The 22,601-nt window shown below is 37.2% G+C and overlaps 1 protein-coding gene across 1 annotated transcript in view; it reads left to right on the top strand.

Moving 5' to 3' along the window:
- Positions 1-6,008: 6,008 nt before the first annotated feature.
- Positions 6,009-22,601, top strand: part of CNTNAP2 (contactin associated protein 2) — a 1,021,111-nt gene continuing 1,004,518 nt past the window's right edge. The window contains exon 1 of the mRNA XM_050333690.1: positions 6,009-6,841. Within this exon, the coding sequence (XP_050189647.1) occupies positions 6,745-6,841 (97 nt within the window). The 5' untranslated portion in view covers positions 6,009-6,744. The remainder of the gene's footprint in view (positions 6,842-22,601) is intronic.

The raw sequence follows: 22,601 nt of genomic DNA on the forward strand, positions 1-22,601 counted from the left end.
TGCATTAAAATATGGCTGAATACACATAATTTTTTCATTAATATTACTTTTTTAATGGAAGTATTTACTGTATTAACCAAAGTGTTGCTATGTACTTGTCATAAAAAAGTCACATGAGGTCTCTTCATCCAAGCATAAATGATAGTATAAGAAAAGTTGACAGTCTTCTCCCTAGTACTTACCTTTCAGTCTGTATATTAGTGAAAGGATGTTCTTCTTCCTTCCCACAAATAGCAGATGTAAATGTCCCAGATTGATTTTGATTTCTCCTTTAAAGGCTGACTAGAAAGTCCAGTGTAATTGCTTTTGGTAATATTACTCTAATTCAGTTTGTATTTTTTTCAATATAGACCTTCTCCTATGCATCCATGGATTGCCTATGATATGATCTAAACTGAATTAAGAAAAAGACTAATTCAGTGCAATATTTTAAAAGTACATTTAAATCTCATCCTGCATATTTTATGCACATGACCTACATGATCCAGCTTCCAGTTGGTCTAGTTGCATTAGTAGCAGCCACAGGTTGCTCCATATAGCTCCCTAACCAGTAAATTTCACAAAATAGTTATGTTCATGGGTATAATATTTCCAGCTGGAAGAAAAGAATAATAAAGTAGATACATATTAAAATAATTTGTCTCAGTGATTCTCAAATGTTATTTTATTTTTTCACTAATAGACTTTAGGGATAGTAGGAATGCAAAATTATTTTGCAATAAAAAAAGCATCCAAATAAATTACCAGACAGTGCCTAAATGAGAGGAGGAAGGGAATATCCTTAAGGTAGGGTTTGAAGGCAAACTCAGAAGAAAAAGGAAGAGATAAATGTGTGGAAGAATACTGTGTCTTGGAGGAGACAATTATTTTGGACTGTTCAAGTGGATGAACAGTAATTAAATTATATTTGTAAATAAACAGATTATTTCATTTCTTCAAGGAGCATTAATTTGGAAATGAGCTCAAATAAGACTGGTGATTAGTGTAGAACAGTTGCATTTTTGACAGGTAACCACCATTTCTGTTTGGTTGTTTTAGTCATGATGCAGAATAAGAATCAAATTCAGTTCTATTTGCACATCTATGAAATGCTGATTTAAGTCTAGTATATGTTTGAGACATATGGCATGATTTTCTACTTAGAATCATAGAACCATAGAATACTCTGAGTTGGAAGTGACCTATCAAGTCCAACTCCTGTCCCTGTGCAGCACACCCTAAGAGTCACACCATGTGCCTGAGAGCACTGTCCAAATGCTTCTTGAACTCTGTCAGGCTTGGTGCTGTGGTCACTTCCCTGGGGAGCCTGTTCCAGTGCCCAACCACCCTCTGGGTGAAGAACCTTTTTCTAATATTCAGTATCAATCTCCCCTGACACAACTTCATGCTGTTTTCTCGAGTCCTGTCACTGGTCACAAGAGTGAAGAGATTGGTACCTGCCCTTCCACTTCCCCTCACGAGGAAGCTGAAGACTGCAATGAGGCCTCCCCTCAGTCTCCTCTTCTCCACGCTGAAGAAACAAAATGACCTCTGCCTCTCCTCATAATGTTTTGATTGCCAAAATTTTTCATTACGCAGTGTAGATTGAGACCTAGATATCACAAAAGAAATTTCTAAAGGTAGATGCTGTCTTGAGCACATTTAGACAACAAAAGATAAAGGGATATGAAGCTTAAAATTTATGAACATATTTAATTTCTTTTGATGTCTATAAATATACTTTTCCATTTTTTACCTGCTTGTTTGTTTTAATACAACTACAATAACAAACTGATGGTCAAGTCAAAATGCATTCACTTCAGAATATAATGCTATATTTTTAGCTGCATGAGCAAGAAGATAATGTCCCTTTTCTGCTAATGCATTCCTCATCTTTCTTTTTAGCTGCATTGAGAAGATTAAGAAAGAATTTTCTTGCATTTCTATAAAATAAATATTTTCTTCAGGCCTTTACAAATTCTCACAGACAGATGAGATCACATTGGAGATGGTCACAGTTTTCATGTGTCCTCTTTCTCCCTCAGAGAAAGATACATGGAAATTAACCATCCCAACAGAAAACCCCGTGTTGTTCTTAATAAACCCAAGACTTCCTTCATCACAGAACTGTCCATTATCTCGCACTTCATTCCATGTACGTAAAATCTTGTTTGGCAATAATTTGAAATACATTGCATTTGTCTTTCCTGAGTGAAGTCCTCATATTTAACATTCTAGAAACCGTCACAGAAATCCTGCTATGGGTAATTTTTAGAGCTCTGCTTCATAAGGGACAACCAGAACACAAAAGGGAAACACAATGTTAAAATGGTAGTTTGTTAGCATAAAGAAGTTTCAGAAGTTTCACGTTCTTTTTCAGCTTGGTTCATTTTGCTTTGTGGTCCCATCTGGTTGCTTTATTGGGTGCCATTTGGACCCAGCAGTGTTTGAAATTCTTAACTATCCTTTCTAGCTTTCTGACATTGTTTTGCTCCTTTACATTCACATACTGTAAATATAGCTCTGTCCAGGACAAATTCCATTTAGCAGACATTGCTTGACAGCTCTAGTAAATTCAGAATGTTCTATTCATTCATCAATATGTGCGTACAATTTCCATTAAGCTCAATAAAATTTGTGTACAGCAGTAATAACTGGAGTCTTTTAACACTTTAGTGTCTTACTAATTGCCAGGGAGGTTTCACCAGTAGACTGAGGTATCTCCATCGCTTTTAAGGCTCTGGGAGTGTTGTTCATTCCCCTGTACTCAGACTGGTGAGGTTGCACCTAGAATCCTGTGTTTAGTTTTGGGTGCCTCACTGAAAGAGACATTGAGGTGCTGGAGGATTTCTAGAGAAGGCCAACAGAGCTGGTGAAGGCTCTCAAGAGTAAGTCATATGAGGAGCAGCTGAGGGAGGTGTTTAACCTGAAGAAAAGGAGGCTCAGGGGAGACCTTATCGCTCTCTAAAACGTCTTGAAAGGAGGTTGTAGCCAGGTGGGTACCAATCTCTTCTCCCAAGTATAAAAGCAATAGTTCATGAGGAAATGGCCTCAAACCACCCCCAAACAGGGGTGGTTTAATTCAGATATTAGAAAAAAATTTCTTCATGGAAAGGGTTGCCAAATATTTTAATAGTCTGTTCAGGGAAGTGAGGACGTCATTAAGTCACCGTCCTGGTAAGTATTTAAAATATCTGTAGATGTGGCACTTTGGGACATTAGTAATGGACTTCGCAGTGCTGGGTTAGTGGTTGGACTTGATGAGTACAGGTCCCTGTTGACCTAAGTTGTAGACACTTGACAGTTGCAGCATAGGGTTGCTAAAGCTTGTAGTTGCCCTGCTGAGACTGCAGGACTGTCTCACTGCTTGCTTAGAAACATCCTCACATTTACACTCTGGAAAGGAAAGGTTAGGAGAAAGAGTAGAAGTATCTGATAACTTCATAGTGTGGCCTAAGACAATTTGACCATGTGTTCATTGCAAAGGTTAATATATTCAACTTGGATTTGTTGAATCATGTAAAGTAATATTTCACAACACCCTTCAGGAAAAAGAAAAAAAAAAAGAAAAAGAAGAGTATATAAGATGGTTAGCTTGTTTTATAGGACCAAAGAATGCCTGAAGACCTTTGTAATGACTTTTGTGTGACAGAATCAGTCAAAGTTAATGATTTTACAGGCCTCAGTTGTGGTTATATTAAAAATAATTGCATTACCCTTGCACAACTCATTTCTGTTGCTACATAGTTTAAATATTTTATGCAGTTTTTAAGGCCTGATCCTATTCCGAGGTGGGGAAAAATGCAATAATCTGTGCCATTTCTTCCGTCTCAAACCACAAGGAAACTTTCTACTATCACCATTATTGAGATATTCATCAATCAACCTGCTGAATCTTCCTGTTTTGAATTACCTGTCTTATCCTTTATAGTAGTTTTTTAAATGTGTACCTACTTATGATCAATTTGAGTATGTTTTTGAAAATCCCAATCAGTATATGCTAAAGAAGTGTGAAGTTTGAATATCTCAAATTTTGATCCTGTAGAGGACTTCATGACCTGAGTGATGTGCAAGTACCTATGTATAAAAGTATAAATGGGTGATGTGCAAGTTTTGTGGTTGTTGTTGTGCTTGTTGGAAAGGCTTTAAGAAGCAGAAATTTTGTGTAAAAAAATGGTTTGATGAGCCTATAAATAATAACTCAGAGAAGCTGCTTATTAGTTATTCAGGTGAATAATAAAGACCAATGAATACTGAAAGGGTTTCAAGAGCTCAGAATGGAAGAGGTAGGATTTTTTGTATGTCATACTTGGAAGGTTTTTTTTTTCCATGAATACATGCAGTCTGTTTGTGATACTATATCAGCTCTATCACTTCAACTATAGCTAAAGAACAGAAAATGTAGTTTTATAAACTTGAAAAATTGTGAGATATAGAGTGAGAGAAGAATAGAAGATGCAAACAAGAAAGAAGTTATGGAAAGAGGTAATTTCAAAGTAGTTTAATGACACTAATTATTATTTGGTTCTGACTGAATTCCCAGAAAATTTGCACATGGACACTCACATATGATTACTGGACTGTAAGTCCAGTATCTGTGGGTTATAAGGAATGGGGAGGACAAGGCAGAGGCCTCAGGATGATGCAGAGCAGAGGTACCAGAATCTCTGTGGGAATATTTATTCTTTCAACAACAGAGATAGATATAATAAAACTGCATTAATATTGTACTTTTTAATTTAATATTTGCTATGTATTTGGCAATACTTCTATGAAAGCTTTTAAAACATGAACGTATTAATACTCGATATGGATAAAACAAGGGACCGAACGGCTCAGGATGGAAAAATTATGGCATCTGGACAAGAGTACAGAAACACTTCTCCCAGGACTGGCATTTAAGCTTTGTCCTGTGCTGTGCTGAAACCTCTAGGCCACAGCTCTCCTGGGATATCACATATTACGTATGGATGAGCTTTCAAAGTGACCTAAAAGATAGGCACTGTACTCCCTCTGAAAGGCAATAGGATTCAGGATCTTAATATCCCAAGGCCTTTCTGAAAATCTCATCTTACACACAGTCTTAACCACTTCATCACAGTCACTAAATAACAGCAGGTACTTGTTAACAGCATGTGTATTAGTCACTGAAAATAATTTATCCCTGCTTTGGGGCTCCTCTAAAGAAATTATACCTCTCCATTTCTCAGCCTTCTCTATATAACACCTGAGAAATAATTGTTTTCATTTTTCTTTGCCTCATTGATTGTAGAATAAATAATCCATGAATAACTCCCTACTCTCATTATTTTACCGTATCTGGTGAGCCATAACTTTTGGTTCAGCTCTTTAAGGGCAATGGCAGGAGGGATGGAGAGGGATGGAAAAGAACAGTCAGACTCTCGAAATCCCTAAACCTTAATGCTGGGATATGGCCAGGTTGTCTCAGTCATCTCTTGTAGGTGAAAATCATAATGATGCTTTAATGCAGCTTGCTTCCTGGCTTGCTCCCGGAGTGAGAATTAATTACCGAATGGCAACATCTGCATTAGCGGCTCCTGCAGCCCCAGCTGTCTGCGAGCGGGATGGTGCTCGCCTCCCCGCCCCAGAACTAGGACCGCTCGGAGGACTTGCCTGCTGGCTGCCTGGCTCGGATCCCGGCAGGCTGGAGCTCGGGGAGCCGCTGCCGCGGCGGAGCGGTGCGGAGGGAGGCAGGAGCGGCCGCGGGGGCGCGCAGGGGCGCCGCGCCCCCGCACCCAGCGACACCGGCACCGGCGCCACCGCCCCCGGCTCCGCTCCGGCCCCGAGCCCCATCCCCGCTCTTGGCCCCGGCCCCGGTCCCCGCCGCCGTCCCCCGGCTCTGCCTCGCAAGCAGGCAAGAGAGGACGATAGCGGTCCTGGAGGCCCAAGGGGCGCAGAGGAAGAGGGAGGAGCTGGAGGAAGCGGGGGGAAGAGGAGGGGAGCGCCGGGGAGAGGATTTTCCCTTCTCCTGCCTTTTTTTTTTTTTTTTTTTTGGAGGAGGAGGGAGATTGCTGCTGCTGGTGGTAGCGTTTCCTCCTGCTGGAAGATGATGAATACATGAGGAGAGAGGCTCTGAGCCTGCTTCTGTGCTGCGGGAGTGTCTCTCTCGCTCGCTCCCTCCCTCCCTCTCCCTCTGCCTGCTCCTGTGTGAGTGTGTGTTTGGCTCCCCGGCTATGCGTGCGTGTACACTGTGTATATATATCTGAGCTGGGAGGTTATTGCAAGCTTCTCTCAGCAGCGCTGCTCTGTACAGGAAGAAGGGCTCAGCTGCAGTGGTAGCATCAACAGCAGCATTAGCGGCACCAACTGCTATTTTTGCCTTTCTTCCTTCCCTTCATCTCCATCTCCCTTTCCCCTCCCACCCCCCACGTCTTTTGGGGGATTGCGTTTGATTTTTTTTTTTTTTAATTTTTCTCTTCTACAAACCTTCTTATTTCATACTTCGTGGCTTTTTTCTTCTTCTTTTTTTTTTTTTTTTCTTCCCCTTCCTCTGAGAAGAAGGCACAGACACAAACAGAGAGAAATAAGGGAAAGAAAAGTACCGGGACTTATCCTGCTGCTGCAAACCCAAAGATAGCAGGTGAAGAGGGGGTTTGGCTTCTACCCCAAGGTAAAGCCCTGCCCCCTTTACCTCCTCGACACCTCCCCCGAGAAGGAGAAGGAGAGAGAGAGAAAGGGCCAAAGTGGAGAAAAGCAGGTCTTCTGCGGCTGGCATTTGGAGTACAGGGAGCCAGGAAGTGAAGGATGGTTGTGGTTACCCGAGCTGGCTGCAGGGCAGCTCTCTTCCTCTGGATTTTCAGCAGCATTAGCTGCAGAGCCAGGACTGCTCTGCCTGCATCTCGTAAGTAACCTTTGCTAAGAAACATGCACAATTTCAGTTCTGCAATAAACCGGAGGGAAATTCCCACAACTTTGAGATTGATTTTTTTCTTTGCTGATGGATATTGTGTTTGATTTTTCTTTGTGTTCTTTTCTGTGTGCACTGAGGTTTGATGCTGTTTGCGCTGCTCCCCATCAGATCTTCCTTGGTGTAGATGATTTCATTGGTAGCTGGTGTTGAAAGTTGAAAGACTTGCTCTGTGATATAGTCTTGGTTCTGCAATGGAGTCAGAGGGGGAAAGGAATCAGAAGCTGTTCAAAGTTTGGGGATAGTTTTTGTTTGACTTATGGTTTCGTTTGTTTTTTCCCATCTTTCTTAGAAGGCATGCAGCTTGCATTTGGAAGTACTTCACTTCCACAGTCTTGTGAGGTAAAAGAGAAGATGTGACCAGTTTCCATGACTAGTGTTTTATCGAGGAGCAGCAAGAGAAAATTATGTCTCATTTGAGGAGGAAAGAATGTTTGTGAGTTGATGAGACATAACTGAGACAGGACAGCTTTTCCTGAGAGTGAAGTTTTGCTGCCCTTAATAAACTGAGCAAATGGATTTTAGAGAAGACCAGCAATTACCCTCTTAGGGAGGCAGTAATAGCAGAGAGATGATCAAGCATCTGCTGAAATGCTAAACTTTCAGACCAGAGAAGTGCAAAACACCTATACAAGATCCAATTCTTCTATCAATGTAAAAATGACAGCATATTCATTGATTTAAATGAGTATTAGATCAAATCTTTAACAGTGCACTGAGCTGTAGTTCCGAGCAAAACATTTGCAGGTAGATGTCAGTGTTAAGTGTTTGGTTGTTTCTCTTCAGACCGTGTAAAACATTTGCCATTTGCAAAGTGTTTTTGAAATGCATACTGACATGAAGCAGTGCATTTTTATAGAAAAGTCAGAAATAGACACTTCTGCTGGCTTACTCGGCTGTTCGTAGAGGAAGGAAATGTCCTGAGATGTTACAGATAGATGTGTTGGGATTGTGTAGATGTGAATGGGCATTGCTTCTATTGACCAAGCAGGGAATTGTCATAGAATGTAATGTATATATTGCATAGAGATCTGTGTAGATCACTTTCTTTCTTTCTTTATTTGTTTGTTTGTTTCCTTGGGGGCAGGAATGAACAATACAATGATTAGAGAATTGGAGCACTGCTATACTTTCTCAGTGGGTTTCTATCTGTTATTATCTGATATCTATTGAAAAATAAAAGTGTTACTGTTCCAGGATTTGCTTACACAATATTTGTTTGTGTGTCAACAGAAAATGCAGAGCAGTGTCTGCACTGTATCTAGGTCTCAGAGGCTATAAGATGTGAAGTTATTTTCTTACCTTGAATTAGGAGAAATATTGATCCTGAGGTTTACTGCTTAGTTTTGATCAGCTATCTATTTTTTCTTAAGAATATTATTTCTTCATTGTCATGTCTCAGGCTCTGCATAACAGGAATGGGGGGGGGGAAAGATTTATGATTTAAACCATCAGAAATTTGTTCTTGGAAAACCAAGTTCCCTGCTACTAATAGGGTTTCTGAGCTTTTTTTGTTTGTTTTTGTCATTCAGTAAGTAATGGCTGTAGTTTAAGTTAAAAATGACATTCAATGAGTTATCTGATTACCCAACAAATAAATCTTTAACTTTTGAAAGAAGTTAGTTGAGAAGTTAATGATTGTATTAACATCACTGTAACCAGAAATTCCAGGAATAAAGGATATATACAATCTTAATTACAGTTTACTTATATACATTCCCATCTTGACAGATATTCAGAGATTTCTGTATATAACTTCATCTCCCAAGAGCTTATACACTATGCTTCTTATGTACTAAGTAGCATTTTATTTCTGACTCACTTCTGAAAATGAAATGGAGCTAGATTTGTTTACTGGAAACAGAAATATAGCTAGAAGTACACATCAGCTTTAAAATTATAAAAGGATTGTTCACATTGCAGTACACACTGAAAATTCTTGTAAAGGCTCGCTGGTGCTTGGGAAGGGGTACCATAGTAGGAACTCAAGTGCTGTGTCACAGTGTTTTGGTGCACCACTTCACTGGTTATTCTGTTGCATGCTTTGCTCTACAAACTCATCAGTGTGTATTTTGTCACTGGGCTATATTTCCTGGGGTTGTTTGTAACTTTGTATGCAACTGTTTATGAATGGCATTGGAGAGTTTTGTTTTCTGTTGACAAGACGCTTTTATCTCTCTCTCTTTTTTTTTTTTTTTTAATTCCTTATCAGTTGATTTTGAACATCATACTGGGAATACTTCTGACAGAATTAGAACCTGTGTGAAATGCAACTTTGATGTAAAACTTATTTCCAACCAGAATTTCATTTTATCCTCTATTGTTACTTTGTGTTTTGACTTTGAAGTGATTAACAACAGCAAGATTACTCTTTGCAGTATTTTTTTAGGAAATATGCAAGAGTTATGTTGTACAGTGAATTACAAATCCCTATATATGAGCTTGCTATTCAGTATTTTCTTATAGTTTGCTTGTGCTGGCATACAAAAAATGCAGTTTTCAGAAAGCATAGAATTGTATGTCACTTATGTGAATATATTGCATCTCAAATGGTTTTTACTTTGCAAAGCAAGTAAATCTATCTCTGTCATTAAAATGGTGTCTCAGTAATACTGATTCAGAAGTGATCATGTTGAAAGCTTTTAATCTCATTCAGTTTTATCTCAAGATGAAGTGAGTGTTGAAAGCCCATCATGTAGTACAATAAACATACACTGTGATACAGTATCACACACACTAATGCTCAGATCTTACTGTAAATTCTATTTATAGTAATGTTTTCATACCTTGGCAATAAATTCTTCATATTCCTGCATTTTTTTTGTAATAAACATAGAGGGATGAAAACACTCAACTTTTGGAATCAAGGCTAATGAACAGCTCAACCAGGAGAGGTCATCACAAGATAAAAAGTAACATGGAAAAATACAGATTTAGTTCTTTATAGTCTTTTACATGACTAAGATGGAATGATAAGAATATGAATATGAGTAGACTAACTTTCATTTGTATTCATACAAAAAACCCCAAAACACACAAAGCAGCAAGCTTGTTACTTAACAGGAATGTTAGAAGTATTCATTATAGGATCATCTGTTTCTGTGGGAAAGCAATTAACTTAAAAAGTAATTGTTTTTCACAGCTAGGTATTGGTGTTTGGTTTTGGTTTTGTTTTGTTGGTTTTGTTTTTGTTTGGTTTGGTTTTGGGTTTTGTGGGTTTGTTTGTTTTATTGTTTTGGGGTTTTTTTGGTGGTTTTTTTTTTTTTGGTTGTGTATTGTTTTGTGCAATGCAAATTTTATCAGTTCAGAACTATCAAAACTTCTAGTTCTGATAATTTTCATACTTTTGCAGTAGGTCCCATACAACTACTCAAGTTGAAGTTTGAACCCATTTTACAAGAATTGATGTAGAAATCAAATGAGGGGGCAGGTATAGTAAATTATTAACATATATAAAAGCAAAAATGTGCATTCTTTTTTAACTCTCTTGCAATAATATGGTATAAAACACAAAGAGTGCTTCAGTAAGTGGTCCAGTCTCCAAGAAAGTTTGAAAGTGAAGCTAAAGGCTATGAATTGAAAACTTGTTTCTGAACATTGGGTGTTACTCTTGCAAGGAGATGAGAAATACTTTTTATTTTCTCTCTTTTTTTTTTTTTTTTTTACTCATGCACTTCTAACACATTTGAAAGGTTATTTCAGTTAATGCAGCTGTGATGGAAATTCTTTATATATAATGTGTTAGTCAGACATTAAACTTGAATAACTGATATTGCTGTGTACCTATGACAGACAGTAGCTTTTCCTTTAGATGTTCCTTGGGAATTTCAAGTTAGATCTCTAAATCTTATAAAGTATCAGATCTCATGTTCAATATTTAGTATTTATTGCAATATTTAAGACTTTTAAAGACTGTAATACTTTTAATATTTGGGACAATAACAAATTATGCACAAACTATGGGGGTTTTCTACATTTTCTTTTTCTACATATGCAGAAGAAGATTTACCTTTGAGCAGTTTGGCTTATAGGTCAAACATAAGATAACTAGTTAAATCTTGAGGTTTGCCTCTACCAATGTCTTTTTCCTGAATACTCATCATACTCCGTCTTACAAAAGTATAGGGATTTGCAAATTGTTTCAATCACTTCAATTAGAAAATGTTAGAGAAGCAGCATCAGTTTTCTTCATCAAATAAAATAATGAGTGACTTGGTAATTTTTTTACTCTTAAAATTTGTAAAGAAGAAATTTAAAATTATAGCATTATTTCCAAAATCCACATCAAGATGGAATCCTTCCTTAAAACATCAAAAAGACCTGTGGGACAAAGAGGGCAGTCCAGTAGCTTCAGTCTCCTCCCATTGAAGGAAATAGAAGTTGTGCCATGGATTTTGGGAGCACTGTGGTTAAGTTTTTTGTCAGTGAGAAGTTCATGATTCAGTCCATTGGTATGAGATACTAGAAATGATTAAAAGGTTATTCAGACTTCAGCCTTTGAACTAACATTGATTTTATCTGTATTGCACTTCATTTATTCAGCTGCTTCATTGGCATTGTATAGGTAGATAATCTGAGACCACCGGTGAGTTGCAGAACATGTTTAATCTCTGAATTTGGTGCTGTAAGAAATTGCAGTCATCAGTCATCAATTCCTTTGAACTGTTTGCTGTTCCAGCTTGGAAAACATCATAGATACAACAAAAATATTTTCAAGTCCAATATTTAACATTTTTTAAGAACTTGGGCTCTTGGTTTTAATAGCTCTGCAATTTTAAAAGAAACTTTACAAAGCTGAGACCTTTCTTGCCTAAGAAATTGTCTCAATGTTCATTCACTGTTATTGCAGCCAGCCTTTTCCGATTTGGTCTTTAACCCTGAACAACTGATAATTCAGAGCAGAAAAGGATATTGACATTCACATTTACCTCTTTCCTCTACCTAAAAAAGTCTAGAGATTTTTTGGCTTTACAATCTTGTGGGGGAGAGATGGTTCTTTCAGACATTGAACTTCAGCAAGCAGTCCTGCTAAACCCACTGGGGGACCAAAAGACTTATTTACACTTATGGTTCATGATTTGATGTTAATATTTATCACCCTTTAAAATATTTCTCAAATATTTTATTTTCAGCTGTGTATACACTCCAAAAAAGATGTGTTTTAAATAAGTCAGTGGCTAAAATCAACTTCAGCATAGCTAGAAACTTTGTTGCCAGGTTTTGCATTTGTATGGGTAAAAGCTCAAACTGGGTTACAACTTCCAATATGTAAATAAAATAAGCAGCTAAGAATAATTTCTAGTAGCTGGAGAGAATTTGAACAGTTCTAACCAAAGGATTTTCCATCCCACAAACAAATGTGATATTTTAGAATGAACATTCAGTATTTGTCTCTGAATATTTTGTCTAAGCTTAAAGGAAAGTGACATCTTCTTGTAGTAATTTAATGACTGTTTAAATATGACATAAACATTCTGTTTGACTTTGTAAAACCACTACATCACTTAATATTTTGTACTCTTAGCACTGGAAAATCAGCCATACACACGCTACATTTCTATTTTCTGTTTCTACAATGTAGGAATTATCTGTCTATAAGAATTTTTTTTACATCAAATCTAGAGAGGTGCCACTGTCAGGGGTTTTTTAGTCACCTAGATGTTGATAACTAGGTTTCTTATTGATTACTCAATCATCTTGTATAATTTAGCTGGTATTTATTATGAACCCAAAGAAAGCCTGGATTTTAGAGGGTAGTAATACAGAAGATCAGCAGATAAGCTGAGGAAACTGTAAGGGTCCATTTCCATAAGGGGTACCAGGAAGTTTGTGATGGAAGGTTTGCCAAAGAAGAAAAGGGAGAACCACTGCCATAATGAATAGAAGCTTAGAAGTATATGAACCTAATGCAATTGGATACAACAGAGCAGGCAAGGGAATCTCAATATATTTTAGGTTTTCATCTTTCACCTACTGGCTCTAAGTGTAAAGTTCTTGAAAACCTGTTTGAAATGCAGTTAAATAGGGATGTGATTTTACTTGCAGTTACATTTATGGGAATTGTAGCAATACTATGGTCGGGGAAAAGCCTATCATATTTAAAACCAAGCCAACAAATAGGAAAACAAAAACCTTATTTTTACGTCCTGGTTTCAAATACTGATGCTTTCCTAAGATCTCTAGGCTCTGCCCAGACTGTCAATGGAACACAAGAAGGGTTTGTGCATATTCTTTTCCCTGAATACAGATAATAATTCAAATATCTCCAAAAAGATGAGGAAAAATGAAAATGAGGAAAATAATTTTAAAACTCAATTAAAAATTTAAACTGATGGCATCCCTCCATTGTTCTGGACTATGAAAAAAAAAAAAAGGTGGGGCCAATGTGCTGAAGAGAGGTTGTCTCTCATACAGTAATAGTAACCTGTTTTCTTTCTGATTGGGAATGGAGTCAGAGGGAGCAGCTTGCCCTGTCCACAGCATTCACATTGTATCAGGAAAGGAGTGAGCTTCTGTGAGAAATGGAGTCAGAAGCACATTCTGTACAGGGCAGGCTTTGTTGACTACATGCTCCCAAGCTTCAGCAAGCTGTACTCTCTAATGTTTTTTCCTTTGGTTTTACATCCAAAGAAATTATGCTACTGGGCATACTGTCAGGTGTATGATGAATGTCCTACCTGCTTCTTCCCTGGTACAACCAAGCTGTTAGAAGTGATAGCAGAATTCCCTACAGATAAAAGAAGGTATCCATTACAGTTCCAACCTTCTTCCAAAAAACATACACCACCAGACCACACACCCCTTTGCTTCTGCTCTTAATTTATTTGCCATTTCCACATACCTACTTTATCTTTTTATTAATCATCTTACTCCCTACTCTCTGCCCTCTCCCCACCCTTTCCTCCAGCAATAAACTGAATTCACTAGTTCTCTTGGATTTTCATTGATTCATCACCCTATCGAGTAATTTGCTGAGCCTGAAAGTAAGGGAGATTGTCTTCATTGATTCCTGATTAATTCATCCATTTGTGAAAGCTAGGTACACAGGTAATAACTCAATTGAAATTCCTTCACTGCTTAATTGCTGTGCCATAATCCTGGCCTGTTAAATCAGATAATCAGATATTATGAATTAAGTTAGGATTAATCTTTTTCCAAAAACAATTATTAGAATATGATTTTAAGGAATGTTTTCATTAACTCTGATTATAATTATTCATAAAATACAGTTTTAGACTTCAGGTCAGTGCAGTGCATATATTTTATACATATGGAAAAAATTGTGTCAAAGGAATGCTGTCAGTGAATTATGGTCCCAAATCTACATCTTCATAGCTTATGAGGCCACTGAATCCAGCTACGGTGATATGACAGATTCTACTACCACCTTTATCTGCTTTACACAGCATTAAATCAAGAAACTACAGAATGTTTTGGGTTTGAAAGGACCTTTAAAGATCATCTAGTCCAACCTCACCTCTATAGGTAGGGACACTTTCCATTAGAACAAGTTCTTCAATGCTCTGTCCAACTTGGCTTTGAACCCTTCAAGAGATGGGACATCCACAGCTTCTGTGGGGAGTCTGTTCCAGAATTCCTTCCTTTTGTGTAATCTAAATCTACCCTCTTTAGTTTAAAAATATTCCTTCGATACTATCAATTCATACCCTAGTAAAAAGTCATTCTTCATCTTTTCTTGTAGGACTCCTTTAAGTATGGAAAAGCTGCTCTAAGGTCTACCTGGAGCCTTCTCCTTTAAAGGACAAACAACCCCAATTCTCTCAGCCTTTCTCTATGAAAGGGAGAAGCCTTCTGCCAATTTCCATGACCTTCATCTCAACCTGCTCCCACAAGTCAATGTTTTTCATCTGCTGGGGTCCCTAGAGTTTGACAAGTACTCCACGTAGGGTCTCAGGAGAGACCTTTAACGTGCTGGCCATGCTTCTTTTAACAGAGCCCAGGATTCTACTGGCTTTCTGGGCTGAAAGTGAAAATTGCCAGCTCACACATAGTTTTTCATCTACCAGTATCCCCCAGCCCTTTTCTGCACTCAATTCATTTATCACCCAGTCTGTGTTGCTACCAGGGATTGCCCCAACCCAGGTGCAGAACCTTAAGCTTGGCTTTGTTGAACTTCATGAGGTTCACAAGGAGCGACTCCTCAAGCCTCTCACTCTCTCTGGGTGATGTCCTTTCCCTCAGGCTATCAACTGTACCACTCAGCTTGATGTCATCCACAAGCTTGCTAAGGGTTCACTCAACCCCACTGTCCATGTCATTAATGAAGATATTCAACATACTTTTCTCAATACTCCTGAGAGACACCATTCATTTGGACTTTGAGCCACTTATTGTTTGGGCAAGGCTATCCAGCCAATCCTTTTCCATCTAACAGTTAATGCATCAAACACATTTCTCCAATTTAGAGACAAGGGTGTTTTGTGGAACTGTGTAAATGGCCTAGTAGAAGTCCGGGTAGGTTACAGCAATAGCTCTTCCCTTATCCATCAGTATAGTCAATCCTCTGAAGAAGGCCAACAGATTAGATCTTTTATCCTTCATGAAGCCATGTTTGCTTCTCCAATAAACCTCCCTGTCATTCATATTCTTTGACATAGCTTCTCGGAGAAACTGCTTCATGGACTTCCCAGAGACAGAGGTGAGACTGACTGGTTGGTAGTTCTCAGGATATTCATTTTTACATATTTTAATAATGGGAGCAATATTTCTCCTTTTCCAGCCACTGGGAATTTTGCTTGACTGTCATGACTTTTCAGAAGTGTTAGAGAACAGCTTAGCAACTATATCTGCCAGTTCCCTCAGGGCCATGGGATGCATCTTGTCAGTTTCCATGGGCTTTTTCCGGATTCTTCAGAAGGTCTTGAATATGATCTGCTCCTACAATTCTCCTAATCCCTGCCTTGATATTCGGGGGCTTGAGAGATGTGGGAAATGCAACTGACAGTGAAAACTTGAAAAAATGTTGCTGAGTACATCAGACTTCTCCATAAAAGTTGTCATCAGATGCCCTGTCTCATTTATCAGAGGGGTACAATTTATTTTGTCCTCCTTTTTTGAGTAATACCAGTCAAGGTTTTGACACATTTCCTCCTGACATTGAATGTCTCAGTCTGGAGCTGTGTTCTCTACCCCAAGTTCATGACTTGACACATGGGCACGTTGAAATACCTAATGTTTCCTTTTACCACCTGACCTAGATGTCTCAAGCTTGTGATATGTGTAAACTTCAAGTCACCTTCAGTTTCATAGACTATATATTTTACTGCAGCTCATATAATAATGATAATAAGTAATGAAGGACTCAAAATCAGCCTTCTACTAGTTCTCACTAGAAACCACTCATTTCCTTTATAAAGGTTACATATTAAGGTACTTAGTGTCACATTTATATTAATTCTGAATAATGGTTAAAATAGTTTACACTGTCAGTCAAATGTCTTCATAATTCTAAATGAATAATATTGCAATGCATGCAGAAAAAGACATAAATGCATATATATGCAAATTTCTTGTGATCCAAATTTGTATTCTCAGAAAAAAAACCCCGCCTTCAGAAGATCAGGATAGTTGACAAGATCTACTTTCTATAAACCCATGTTGATTTGCAGTAATTGCATTTACCTTATTTAAATTTTTATTAATCAGGTTCTATTATTTTGTCTAGCAGCAATATTGGTGGGAGCGGCTTGTAATAGTGCAGGTCATTCTCTTCAGTATTTGCACTCCATAGTTTCTTTCAGCCTTTTGGAATTTCCTTGGTGTTCCAAGGGCTATCAAAAATCAGCAATAATAATAGTCAGAGACCTTTTCAGATACAACTTGGCCTACTCCTTGAAACTGTCTAGCCTTGTTATTTTCTGTTTAACATCTTCCTAAGTTTTTATTAGAATGTAAATGGCTTTGTTGCCACTCTGGGATCTGACTTTGCAGTGTTGTTTGTTTTCCTAACGCTGTATGTTTTTGTCTTTTCTACGTGAGTAGCAAATTCACCACTTGTATGTAGCAGTCTTCTGGTATGGCTCATTTTGCTCCTCATCTCCTCTCTCACTTCTTAAAAAAACCCTAAAACACAAAACCCAACAACCAAACCTGATTTCTTTTTCTTTTTCTTTTCATTTTTTTTTAAATAAACCTTATATTTTCTGTGCTTAGATAGAATAAGCTTTGCATCCTTTTGCTTACAATTTTGTCTATTTTTTTAAACTCTGGTTTACAGAATCACAGAATGGTTGAGGTTGTAAGGGACTGCTGGAGGTTGCCTTGCCTTGTTAAAGTAGGGTTAACTAGAGCAGGCTGCCCAGGACCATGTCTGGAGGGCTTCAGATATTCTACAGGCTCCCTGGTTCTATCTCCTCTCCAAGGGGATACTCTACAACCTTTGGGTAACCTGTGCCAGTGTTCGACCAGCCTCACAATGGAAAAGTTTTCCCTGGTGTTCAGAAGGAACCTCCCATGTTTCAGTGTGTACCCGTTGCCTGACAGATTGCTGTCAGACCCTTTCTCCATCCTGTTGGGGCCTGTCTGGGTGACAGCATGACCCTCTGGCATATTAGCCAGCCCCCACAGTTTTGTGCCTTCAGCAAACTTGCTGAGGGTGCACATCACCCAGATCCTAAAGAAGGATATTGAACGGGACTGGATCCAGTACTGACCCCAAGAGCACACTCTTCCAACTACACTTTGTGCAACTTTCTGGACCTTGGTTGTTTAGCCAGTTTTTAATTTACTTCACTGTCTGTTCACACAGCCCATACTGCATCTGCTTTTCTAGGGGGATTATAGGATGGTTTGGGCTGGAAGGGCAGGTCATCTGTATTCAACTAAGCCTTTGAACAAGTGCTTTAAAGTAAGCCTGTGAAGACATCAAATAATTCCTGAATAAATCTTTGATCATGATAAATGTTTTATTAAATTCTTGGTTGAAATGGGACAACTGTACAAAAACACATATTGGAACTTAGGTAAAAGACTACAAATGACTATTCAGCTATAATTCTCATTATTAAATATTAATATAATAGAATTGCATGTTCACTTTATTGCTGATGTTAATGACCCTAAATTTTTCTGTATTTGAAGTTTTAATTCTGACTTATACATTAAATATTATATGCATGTATGTATTAGGATCAGTGAACCCAGCTATGGTGATATGGTAGCTTGTGTTATTACCTTCATCTGCTTTATACATCATAGAATCAGTGAGCTACAGAATGGTTTGGGTTGAAAGGGACCTTTAAAACTTACCTGATCTTACCTCTGCCATGGGTAGGGACATCAATCGGATTGCTCAGAGTCCTGTCTGATGGGGCATCCACAGCTTCTCTGGGTAACCTGTTCCGGTGTCTCACCATTCACCTCATAAGAATTTTCTTCCTTATATCAAATCTAAATCTACCCTCTAGGAAGGCTATGCAGCAGCAGATAACATGGCCTTATAGAGGCTCAGAGGAAGATGGTTGCTGGTTTCGGTGATGAGGAAGTAAAATAATCTTTTCTGACCAATTCTGGCCTGTTACTTGTTCTTCAACCAGAAGAGCAGATTCCTTGGATTATAGGGATTCTCTGAATTCTTAATTTAATAACTTGCTATTATTAAGTTTCATAGAAATGCCCCTCCCAGTCTTCAGTAAGATCTTTCTCTATATTTATAGAGAATAGTTCAGAATTCTTGTTGTCATAGAGAATATTTATGTTGTGAACTTGGAAGTCGCTCCTCTTTGGTTGATAAAGATTTACTTTCATTATATATCAGCAAATGCATTATGTTCATTGTGGAGCATGTTCAGAGATGGAAGTTGATTTTGTTTTTCTTGTCACTGAGAAAGGAAGTTGGTTTTTGTTTTATATTAAATCTGAAATGTTGTAGCTCAAACTATGTATTTTTCATCATGTTGTGATGCCATATGTGTATATCTTGAGGAATTTTTGTGAAGGGCAAAATGATCATGTCACCAAGTAAAATCTACTATAATATCAAGGAATCTTTCTGGTGTAAATGCATAATGGACTGATCTTACATATTAATGTTGACCATTTGTATAGGTTTTATTGAGCTGACAGGAGAGAAATTATTTTGCAGAAAGAAAATTAATTTGCTACTTTTATCTATTTTTTTACCTGGAACATAAGCAATTGATAGTAAAAGCCTTTGTTTATTTTTTTCCCGACCATATTACCCTCTTAGAAAAGTCAGTATTTTGTTTGTGTTGAAGAATATTGTGATAAGTCAAGTGAAAGACTGGAATCATTGTACTTGGAAGGGCTTAGAGAGGGAGTTTTCTGCTTTTCGACTAGATTCTTGAAGAGCTTAAATCTTGGATATTAACTTAGAAATATAGCAGAGGATTCACTATACTATGTGTCTCATTGTAAGGAACACTTCCTATATCTGAATCTAGATACAACCCAACAACAGGGGAAGAAAGACTTTTGAATATGACATATTACCTGAGTACCTCACTTGGAAGCATTTTTCTTATTTGCAGAGCTGCTGAGTCCTGAAAAATAAAGTTGAAGACAGTGGGGATCAGGGAAGTAAATTTTGACATTCTGAAATGGGGACACTTAGAATTACAGGCATGTCACAAAAGCAGACGTATCAAAAATTAGTCTAATGAGTGAGAATTCTGTCCACAAGGTTAAGACTTGGAAGTTCCCTTTAGTTCTTCTGAGAAAGTCTGAAAAAGGAAGATTGAACCAAACTAGAAAGATGTTGAGTTGGAATTTAGTACTGAAGTTTCAAAATGATCCAGATTCAAAATTCAGTGAAGTGAGGTCAGTCTTTCTAGATCAGTCACATATTCCTCAAATACTATATCAGGAGCTATTTGGCCATTTTTTTCTGATGGGGTGCACATGCAGTGTCCCTTTAGATTTCTTGAGATTCTCTGTATCATGTACACTGAAAAGTGTTGATTTAGGAAAGCATCCAACAAAATGGTGTAAGATGGCATGTTTGCAAGTAGCTGCTATATGAAAAGTGCATGAGTAACTGAATAAAAGGAGATAAATGTAAAAACAAAGAAAGTAGGACTGAATTGTCAACTGAACTATAAATAAAATTGTATATAATTTTGAGGAACCACAACAATTGTTTCAAGTCTACTTGTACAAGTGAAAAGAATTTATTGGTATGTATCTCATTTTACATAGAGCCACAAAGATAAGCACTGTGCTAAGGATTTTTCAGAGAATTTTTGGTGCAATTTCAGTGGCATGATTATCATTTTATCATTATACATATACTTAAGACAGTACTCTACTTCCAAAGAAAAATATCATTTGCAAGTATAGCTTGTTATTTGTACTTATAAAACAATGTATTCCATGCTTAGCTTTAATAACTCTGATTAAAGAAAGAAATGAACCTAAAGCTGTGGAGGACCTCACAGTGATTCAGAATAAAAAGATGTAAATGCTTCTAATAACACACAAACTTTATATATCAAAGGAAAATTGTTCTGGTGTCAGTTTTAATGAGGACTATAGTAATTTTTCAGCACTTGCATTTCATTCTTTAAAAGTTGTGTTTTCTTTCTTTCCATCTTTCCTTCTGCCCAAGCAGACATTTCAGCTAATTCAAATGAAAGTAGTTCTATCACATTCCTGGAGATTCTTATCCTTTGATTTTGGCAGAGGAGCAAGAGGGAAAAACCAGAAACCTTCTTGTATATTCTGGCAGGCAAATCCATACTGATATTGAGATGCACTCATACAGAGTTGAAATATGTGAATGCATCTTGATGGATGTTTAATGATAGAAGGGATGAGGAGACCGTAAGGGCAAGAATCAGAATGTCCTTCTGTAAAATGTTCTTGATATTTTGCAGGGGAAGATTTAATGGACTAACAGATACATTTATAGCATACAAGTAATTAGCAGCTGGGTTGTATAAATATCTAGTATGGATGGGAGTTCCTCAAAAGCTGTCCAGAGGCTGTGGCAGAAGACAGGCAACCTGGAGCTGGTTTAGTTCCCTGCAGTTTTTATTGGACATTACATGTTTTGACCACTTTTTCATAGATATAAACAGAATAAATATTCAAACCATTTATAAGAATTAGCTTTCATTTACAGAAATGTAAATCTGCCCATGCATTATATATGTCTTTAATACAAAGAGAAAGAGTATGTACATAAACCAATATTTATAGACACAACTGATGGCAGCAAAAATTTTCAATGATGGATCTCTAATTTTGTTTTAGTAACAGTAATGTTTTCACAAACATTGCATGTTTGTATGGCTTTCATAACCCATACTAAAATAGTCCATCCATATTCTATACCCTAAAATATTCCTTAGATTTCCAAGCTGCATTTATGAAATCTGACTGGTAGAAAGATACTACAAATACTTTCAAAGAAGGGATCTGATTCAGCTACAGATTTGCTCTTCAAATGCAGGCTTTGTGTTGTTCTGGATTTGTTTAAATTGAATTTAATACACATAATCAGGCTGCTAAATGGACTTCATACCTAAAACCTGATTTTTTTGGAATAACTCCTCTGCTAGTTTAATTTCTGTGACTTGGGCAATTTTATGGTTGAAATAATAAGGGACTGATTCTCATAGACTCAGAGAAAATGGAAAAAAAGATAATGTAAAAATAAAAGACCTTGACTTCTAGGGACACAATACAAAAATAAACAAACACCAGCAACCTTATTCAAGGTCATTTATGAGTTTACTGACTTTTGCATAATCCTTCCAAACAATTAACACTCTTTTTTTAGTTATCAAGTTTATTTCTAGATAGGATGAGCCCTTCAGAAATTAGTTCTTAAGGATTTTGAGTTCCAAAGGTTATATTCTGTTCAAATCAGAGACACAGATATTAATTTATCTAACTGGTACTAAGTGTTCAATTTTAGAATACACAAATTCTGTCCATCTTAATCACATGGTAAGAGTTTTTAAAAATAGCAGCGAATTAAGCCATGAAACATATGTGATTTGAATAGCACATAGAAGGTAGAGCTATCCTTGTTTTTATAGGTTTTTTTGACTGTTAAGTGTGATTTTTTTGGCTCACATGAAATGATTTTATAAAATTTTGGAACTTAAAATACTAGAATAGTATCCAGTTAAATTTATTGATTAGAAATTTAATCTGTAAAGAATGGATAGTTTATAGTCTGATAATGTTGTACATGAATGTCTTCAGGTCTTTGAAAGCTATCACATGTATTCAGATAATTTGAACTACTAGTCACTATCTTTCTCCACACAAGCTAAAAATTATATACTCTCAAGTGTGCAGTAAAGCATCTACACTTCCAGTCCATAAAATCAGCAGAATAATATGTGTCTAACATTATTTTTAATAGTTATTAATACATATTCAGTTAAAGGCATTTCAGTCACTGATCTGAAAATCTGAACTACTAGTGTTTTGCAATGTATTGTCTGTGAATATCTTTGTGATTTAGATTAGTGTTACACTTGACAGAATCTCCAGAAGACCATCTTTCTTGGAAGTCTTGTAACTCACAAGAAGATTCTAGGGATGCTTTAGGCACATTTTGGTCACACTGAAAGTCTGATTTTTTAAATGTCTGATGCGACTTTTATATGATTACTGAATATAGTTTCAGTGTTTATTAATGCCATCAGACATACCGCTACATCACATCCATACATGAAATATTGCTTACTGTATTTTGTGC

This window comes from Myiozetetes cayanensis, unplaced genomic scaffold, assembly GCF_022539395.1.
Source record: "Myiozetetes cayanensis isolate MyiCay16 unplaced genomic scaffold, myiCay2020 scf1, whole genome shotgun sequence".
In the NCBI taxonomy this organism is placed as follows: Eukaryota; Metazoa; Chordata; class Aves; order Passeriformes; family Tyrannidae; genus Myiozetetes; species Myiozetetes cayanensis.